The sequence below is a fragment of the Crassostrea angulata genome, chromosome 8 (assembly GCF_025612915.1).
Source record: "Crassostrea angulata isolate pt1a10 chromosome 8, ASM2561291v2, whole genome shotgun sequence".
NCBI lineage: Eukaryota > Metazoa > Mollusca > Bivalvia > Ostreida > Ostreidae > Magallana > Magallana angulata.
Window position 1 is genome coordinate 57,058,072 of NC_069118.1, and position 8,926 is coordinate 57,066,997.

The following is an 8,926-nucleotide window of genomic DNA, read 5'->3' on the forward strand; positions in this document are numbered from 1 at the left end:
AACAGCTATATTTATTTGAAATCTGAAAGCTATATATTCTTTAAATATCTTACACATTATTTTATAATTCTAGAGGAAGCAAATAGTCGTGTTTTTGAGAAATCGACAGTTTTTAAATGGCTTGATTTAACAATGAAGAAAACAAAACCATTTTAATTGGTAATATTTGAAATAGCAGTTCAAAACAAAAAAACTTCGTTTTTGTAAAAATGAAAAAAAACACAAACACAAAAAAAATAAAACCGTAGAGTACGTTTGTACAATAACGGGTTTTAAGACGTCATAATGTAACGGGATGAGCGGAGGCTACTCCAAACAACAACAAGACATCTTAAATTTAACAAAATTTAATAACAAAAAAAATAAGAGAAAGAAAGAAAAGATAGAAATATAAACACTAAACCACACAAACACTCACACAACTTTCACTCAACAAGAAAAAATATGATGTTTATACAAATGACCAAAAATAAATTAGAAGAGTGTCCGAATCTCCGGGGCTGTAGTCCTGGACCAACTACGGACAACCACAACTAGAGTAGTTTCGTCACCACAATCATCATCATCACCATCGCCATCATAATCATCGACACTATCGTCAACACCATCGCCTACAACACCATAATCACAAAAGACATCATCGTCATCACCATAACATCATCGTCGTCATCAACATGAACATCGCATCGTCATCGACTTCACCATGAACGACATCATCTACACCATCATCATCGACATGACCATCATCATCATCGTAGTCATCGACATCATAACATCATCTTCATCGACATGACCATCATCATCGTCGTCGTCATCAACATGAACATCGCATCGTCATCGACTTCACCATAACATCATCATCTTCTCAACATCAACAATATGACACTACAATAAGTGTACAAGTGACACCATAACACCATAATAAAAACAATATTGTATAATACATTATATAAGTATCTCACTGATAGTATCAAACTATGATAATGTATAAATAGTATTATATTAAAGGCAACATCTCAAAATATTGTAAGTATATGGTAACTAAGTTATTTGTTTACAGTAAACAATATGGCGTCTGAGACTTCCGGTGACGCACTTCCGCCCAAGTAGTTAAGTGGAAAAAGTGACAATAAATTGTAAAATAAAATAACGCATAGAAAATAGCCCTTTAAATCACCGTTTCTTTATACAGCAATAGCAAAAACTGTACTATAGAAAAAGACGAATTCCATTTAAACACTCTCGCTAAAGTCACACATCAGTGAACACACAGGTAACTCTACAGTGAACAATGGTCAAGGTGACTTTATAGGACGACTGCGTAATACTAATAAAAAGGCAAAAATTTACAAATAAACTACACCAAACTAAATAAATACTTACCACGGTCAGCTATCCGTGTCCGCGTCAAATGCTGAACTTGTGAAACTAAAACATGCCACACAGGCTTCTAACACGATACCCCCTTCACACACTAAGCACGTCTTTATTGCTGGACAGCTCGGCCGGGTATAACTTAGCGCCTATTGTTAGCGTCGGCCAAGCACGTTGCAAAGAATTATGGGAAAAATAAAATCGGGTGTGTTCGATATGAACAGTGATTGTCACACACCTCCCCCCTTAAAAAATTGTCCTGCAATTTCAAATAAACAATCACTGAATTTTGAAAATTCTCACGTATTTACAATAAAACCTATACACATACCTGTACTGTCTACTATACATCTCACTGACGACTCAGGTAATCCGCACCCACATTGTCGCTTCCTTTGATCGCAATGATCCTAAAGCGGTATGGCTGAAGCTGCAAAGCCCAACGCATCAGTCTGGAGTTCTCTGTCTTTGCTTTGTTAAGGTAGGTCAGGGGTTGGTGATCAGTTTCAAGTAGAAACTCGCGTCCATAAAGGTACTGGTGGAACTTCTGTATTCCCCACACTACCGCCAAACACTCCTTCTCGATAACAGCGTATGCCTTTTCTCTTGGTTGAAGTTTTCTACTGGCGTACGCTACGGGTAGTTTCTCGTCATCCTCCATCTGTAACAGCACAGCACCTATCCCATCATCTGCAGCGTCCGTGCGTAAAATGAAGGTTTCATTAAATTCTGGCAACTTCAATATTGGCCTTTCTGATAACATGTGTTTCAATGTATCAAAAGCTCGTTGCTGACTTTCAGTCCAAATAACTTTATTTGGTTGGCCCTTCTTCGTAAGATCGGAAAGTGGAATGGCTATCGCAGAGAAATTCGGAATAAACTTTCTGTAGAATCCTGCTAAGCCTAGGAAGGCACGAACCTGTTTCTTGGTTTGTGGTATTGGCGCATTTCTGACTGCATCAATCTTGTCTTGTTCTGGTTCTAGACACTTGTTGCCCACCATATGTCCCAAACAGTCAATCTTGTCAAATCCGATGAAACATTTTGTCGGTCTGGCCGCAAATCCCGCATCTCTGAGTCGTTCGAACACAGTCTTCAGTATGTGTAGATGTTCTTCAAAGGTATCTGTAAAAACAATGACATCATCGATAAAGTTTTCTACGCCGTTCATACCTTGAAGTAGTTTTCTCATCATACGACTAAATGTTGCCGGCGCGTTTACAAGACCAAACGGCATTGTCCTAAATTGGTACAATCCGGATGGTGTGGAAAAGGCTGTAAGCGGCTTACTCTCGTCAGCCATCGGTACTTGCCAGTATCCTTTGCTTAAGTCTATCTTTGACACAAACTTCTTTCCGGTCATTTTGGAAAATATGCTTTCTGGACTGGGCATTGGTTCTGCATCAAATACCGTAGCACAGTTCAGTCGTCTATAATCAATGCAAAATCGATTCGTTCCATCTTTCTTCCGAGCTATGACAACTGGAGCTGAATAAGGGGAAGATGATGGCTCAATCACATTCAACTGTAGCATTTTCTGAACTTCTTCTGTAATTGTTTTCTCTGTACTGAACGGAATTGGATATGGTTTCACACGCACAGGTTCAGACGATGTCACAACAATCTTATGCTCCACTAAGTTCGTCATTCCAGGTATATCCGTAAATACATCTGAGAACGAATCACACAGTGATTTAGCAGTTTCCAACTGATCTGGTGTTAGTCTGTCTGCAAACTTTATGTCCTTTGCTGTTTCGGTTTGAGTAACAGGTGGCATAAGAATAGAGTCCTGTTGTTCATCATCATCTAGGTCACTAAAGTCTATGAGTGAAATTGCACATGTTGACAAAACACCACAGTTCAATGTATCTCGTTCAACATACTTCTTAAGAAGATTTGCGTGGAAAGTTTTCAGCTTGCCTCCCATATCGATCTTGTAGTCCATATGTCCTATCTTCTGTATTACACTATAAGGTCCCTTCCATTGCATGAGGAGTTTGTTTGACTTTGTCGGTAGAAGAACCAGTACTGTGTCTCCCTCTTTCATCTGACGACCTTGCGTTTTCCTGTTGTAGTACTTGCGCTGACGTTTTGAAGCTTTCTCCAAGTTTTGGCGAGCTATGTCACATGTTTCTTCCAATCGTGTGCGTAAGTCAAGTACGTATTGATACGTTGTCTTAACGTCCTCGTCAGGAATTTCCTTTGTCCAAAGTTCTTTAAGAATTGTCATCGGACCACGAACAGTACGTCCATAGAGAAGATCAAACGGCGAAAAACCAAGGCTCTCCTGTGGTACTTCACGGTATGCAAAGAGTAATGGGTTGATGTACTTATCCCAGTCTCTTGGTCGCTCAGCACACATCCTCTTTAGCATCTGTTTCAACGTACCATTGAACTTCTCGACGAGTCCATTACACATGGGGTGATACGGAGTAGTAGTAATCCGTTTAAATGACAACAGACGGCTCACTTCTTTCATTACGTCCGATGTGAATTGCGATCCTTGATCTGTTAGCATCTCGATCGGAACTCCTAATCTACTAAAGATGTCTACCAGTGCCTCCGCTACTCGCTCTGTCTCAATTCCAGGAAGTGGAATAGCCTCGGGATAACGGGTTGCGTAATCGACAAGCGTAAGAATGTAACGATTCCCTTTGTCGGTAACTGGTTGCAGAGGGCCTATAAGATCAACTGCTACTCGTTGAAACGCTTCTGTAATTAGCGGCATTTGTCCTAACGGTACTGCAGGTTCTTTTCCTTTTGGAATAGTCCGCTGACACACGTCACATGATCTGCAAAACCGTCTAATGTCTGACTGAATTCCTGGCCAGTAAAATTCGGACACTACTCTGTCGGTTGTTTTCTTTGATCCCAGATGACCACCCATCAGCGTTTCATGTGCTATCTTCATAACGATAGTTCTGTATTTCCGGGGAACGATTAACTGTCGGAAAAGTTTTCCACTGGACACTTTCGGACTGCAAAATTCTCTGAACAACATTTGCTTCCGTTCACACATTTTTGAAAATCCGTCGTCACTGAAATGTTTAAGCTGTCCACTCTTAGCTAAGCTCCATAACTTTTTCAGTGTCTCGTCGTTTCGTTGTTCTTGTAAGATATCCTCCGGCGATACATCCCGTATTGCTTCCGGTACTTTCAATGGTTTGTATGGAGACTGTTTCTTTTTCAGTTGCGCACGCGTTTCAACAGCTGCTATGTTTTCAACGGAATGAATCCAGGCTGGATTTGGTTCATGTGGTTTCCTTACTCCACGAATATTACCAAGAATAAGATCGTACGAAGGCGAATCAAAGCACCAAGCATCAACACTTCCGGTAAAGTAAGGAGTATCGACATCAATTCTAGCCACATCTGAATCAATAATACGACCGTCTGCTAACTTGCATCGTTTAGATGTCCCTGTTAGTTGATCATCGTTTACCAGTTCTCTACGAATAACGGCACCACTACAACCTGTGTCTTTTAGCACAGTCACTAGTTTATTGCCAACACATCCTTTCACAACTGGCATTTCCGTTTCACAGAAAGCAACCGAATCACCAACACACGGTAAGTTTCCATGTTTCTCGACGACACTCGCGGCTCCTTGGCGACCTCTACCGCGTCCTGGATATCCATGGTTCCCATTATTGTACGACCCACGTTGAAAATCACTAGGGTAAGTATGTTTCGGTGTTGTTTCTTGTTTCTCGCTCGAATTAAACGGCCTGTTATTCGGACTTTTGCGGAAGTTGCAGTTAAAGGCTTTATGTCCTTGTCGTCCGCACTCATAACACTTCACTGCATTTCCAGATTGGTTTTGTTGCACGGAATCTTTGTACGGCGGTTGTCTATCGGACTGCTGTCGTCTGTCAAAGAGCGGTTTTTGCGTAAGTGAAGAGGATGTCACTGTTCTGGCCTCAGCAAACTGGTCCGCGTATCGCGCCATGTCTTGGATCGAAGTAGGAATCCTCTCCTTTAGGAATAAGGCAAGTTCTTTCGAGCAACACAATAAAAACTGTTCACGTAAGAACAAGTCCTTCAGATCATCGAATGTCTTGTTAGTCTTAGACAGCTGAATCCACCGCTCAAGGTAACTGTCCAGTCTGGTAGAAAATTGCATAAAAGTTTCACTTCCGTCTGGTTTTGAAAATCGGAACTTCTTGCGGAAACCGTCCTCCGTCATGTCAAATCGTTTCAACAGGGCGTTCTTCAACTCGTTGAAATCAAGTGCTGTTTCGGGTGAGAGTCTTGCGAACACATCCAGTGCCTTTCCTTTGAGTAATGCGCTAAGATGAGTCCCCCACGTGTCTTTATTCCATTTCTGCGTTGTTGCGTATATCTCAAATCTTTGAATGTACGCGTCAATGTTGTCTTTCGAATCCTCAAACGGAGGAAGTTTTGGTCCTTTTATCACTTGAGAAGTTTCTTTCTCCTCTTTAGTCACAACACTCGGCTTCATGTGAGATCTCTCGAGTTGCAGTTTGTGATCAAGTTCCAGTTCTTCTAGTTTTTGCTGATGTCTCTTTTCTTCTATCAATCGGGCGTGCTCTCGCTCATCATGTTCTCTTGCGGCGCGCTCTTTCTCCATCTGTAGTTTGAAGTCGCGGTCTCTCTCCTCCTGGTCTCTCTCCTCCTGTCTCTCGACTCTATGTTTCTCACGTTCGTCCCGCATTCTGGCCTGTTCGTCCTTCACGAATTGTTGAAGGTCTTCATCCTTCATCCCCATCTTGGTCCCCACTTCAAGTAGCTCCAGCATCTCCTTGACAGTAGACATGGTGCATTGACTGACAGACCAACTTACCTCAAAATTATCTCATAAAGGGACTAACTTCTCAACTTTTAACAATACAATCTGCCTAACGTAATGTACTCACCAAGGGAAAAGGAAACAACGACCTACACTTGCTCTTACATGTACTACAAAAGAGATCAAAAAATGAAAAATAAAATAAACCTTGGCAACTGTTCACTTATAAAGATATCTTGTAGTATCTGGAGGAGTCAACTCATCCCACCGCTGCCACCAATTGTAACGGGATGAGCGGAGGCTACTCCAAACAACAACAAGACATCTTAAATTTAACAAAATTTAATAACAAAAAAAATAAGAGAAAGAAAGAAAAGATAGAAATATAAACACTAAACCACACAAACACTCACACAACTTTCACTCAACAAGAAAAAATATGATGTTTATACAAATGACCAAAAATAAATTAGAAGAGTGTCCGAATCTCCGGGGCTGTAGTCCTGGACCAACTACGGACAACCACAACTAGAGTAGTTTCGTCACCACAATCATCATCATCACCATCGCCATCATAATCATCGACACTATCGTCAACACCATCGCCTACAACACCATAATCACAAAAGACATCATCGTCATCACCATAACATCATCGTCGTCATCAACATGAACATCGCATCGTCATCGACTTCACCATGAACGACATCATCTACACCATCATCATCGACATGACCATCATCATCATCGTAGTCATCGACATCATAACATCATCTTCATCGACATGACCATCATCATCGTCGTCGTCATCAACATGAACATCGCATCGTCATCGACTTCACCATAACATCATCATCTTCTCAACATCAACAATATGACACTACAATAAGTGTACAAGTGACACCATAACACCATAATAAAAACAATATTGTATAATACATCATATAAGTATCTCACTGATAGTATCAAACTATGATAATGTATAAATAGTATTATATTAAAGGCAACATCTCAAAATATTGTAAGTATATGGTAACTAAGTTATTTGTTTACAGTAAACAATATGGCGTCTGAGACTTCCGGTGACGCACTTCCGCCCAAGTAGTTAAGTGGAAAAAGTGACAATAAATTGTAAAATAAAATAACGCATAGAAAATAGCCCTTTAAATCACCGTTTCTTTATACAGCAATAGCAAAAACTGTACTATAGAAAAAGACGAATTCCATTTAAACACTCTCGCTAAAGTCACACATCAGTGAACACACAGGTAACTCTACAGTGAACAATGGTCAAGGTGACTTTATAGGACGACTGCGTAATACTAATAAAAAGGCAAAAATTTACAAATAAACTACACCAAACTAAATAAATACTTACCACGGTCAGCTATCCGTGTCCGCGTCAAATGCTGAACTTGTGAAACTAAAACATGCAACACAGGCTTCTAACACGATACCCCCTTCACACACTAAGCACGTCTTTATTGCTGGACAGCTCGGCCGGGTATAACTTAGCGCCTATTGTTAGCGTCGGCCAAGCACGTTGCAAAGAATTATGGGAAAAATAAAATCGGGTGTGTTCGATATGAACAGTGATTGTCACACATAAATATAACTGATATATGACTATTTTAATAATTTTACTCCGGAAGGTGTTTTTTAGATTTAATAAAAGATATTTTCGCATGTTAATGTAACTGTATAACAAATTATTTTTGAAGGCGAGTCTAATAAATTGAAAATAAATTTCAAAAAATAAATTAAAAGTTAGTAATTTTAATTTTGAGTTAATTTATTTTATTATAAGACATCTTTTGTTTTTGAGGGGAGATCATCAATGTAAAAAAAGACATATTTTAATTTACTTTTACAACGTTATGTAAGAAAGAAAAACATATCACTAGAGCATTACAATTTTTCAAAGAACAAGCCATAATTTATCAATAAGAAGATATTTACTATAACGCTATTACCTTACCATTTATTGGTCCACAAAGATATGTGATGTTATACATATATGAAGTTTGATTTAGAAAACTATATATCTACATTACATTTAACTATTTATATTCTCAAGTTTTTTTATAACAGCAAAAAACAAAAAAAGATTCAATCGCTCAGTAAGCTTATTATGAAGTTGCATGGCGAAAAACGTCACGTGATTTATTAATGAAAACGTTACTTTATATATCATTTAATATTTATTCGTTTGATGAGATATCGACGCTTCTGATTGGTTGAAAAAATTTCTTTGATACCTGCATCAATAAAATTTTTGCCGGATCTACTTTTCTCAACTGTTCTGATCAAACACTATTTATAGAACGGGAATTTCAAAGATAAACACTGTCAACAAAATGTAAAGTTGTGTCTGTTTTATTGTCAGCAAACAAAATGCAACCTTGTGAATATAAAAACTTGAAAGTTTAACCTTCAAAAATAAACAAAACACATTGTTTGATTCACGAAATAGAAAATTAAGCGTCTTCTCACGATTTCGTCTGCTTGAGATCAATGAACATTTACAGCGAGGCTGGCTGTTCCTTTTCCAGGAATATTATAACGAACATATAGGCCTATAAACTTTCACGGTAACACTGCTGTTCAAATTTGGTAGCGATGATTTTTAAATTTACACACGTGAATGATCGGTCATCAGAATATAAGCGTCGTAAAGAAAAGCAATGAGTAATGCATCAACTCCTTCGGCGCATTCCAAGCGGCAGATATACCATTTAAGTACATCACTGGCTATCTAGTTACCACAACGTTTACAAAAGTCGCTTATACATACTATTCTTT

The 8,926-nt window shown here is 39.0% G+C and overlaps 1 protein-coding gene across 2 annotated transcripts; it reads right to left on the reverse strand.

The window, feature by feature from the left end:
* Positions 1 to 331: 331 nt before the first annotated feature.
* LOC128160460 (uncharacterized) lies at positions 332 to 7,721 on the reverse strand. Of its 2 annotated transcripts, XM_052823784.1 has the most exons (3): positions 7,503 to 7,721; positions 1,384 to 7,004; positions 332 to 885 (listed from the first exon to the last, which is right to left on the reverse strand). In XM_052823784.1, exon 2 carries the CDS (start codon positions 6,149 to 6,151, stop codon positions 1,727 to 1,729), a length of 4,425 nt encoding a protein of 1,474 aa, XP_052679744.1. In that variant the 5' UTR covers positions 6,152 to 7,004; positions 7,503 to 7,721; the 3' UTR covers positions 332 to 885; positions 1,384 to 1,726. The 2 variants fall into 2 exon arrangements, with proteins under 2 accessions (XP_052679744.1, XP_052679743.1); XM_052823783.1 differs by lacking the exon at positions 7,503 to 7,721 and having other exon boundaries at positions 1,384 to 7,496.
* Positions 7,722 to 8,926: the final 1,205 nt, after the last annotated feature.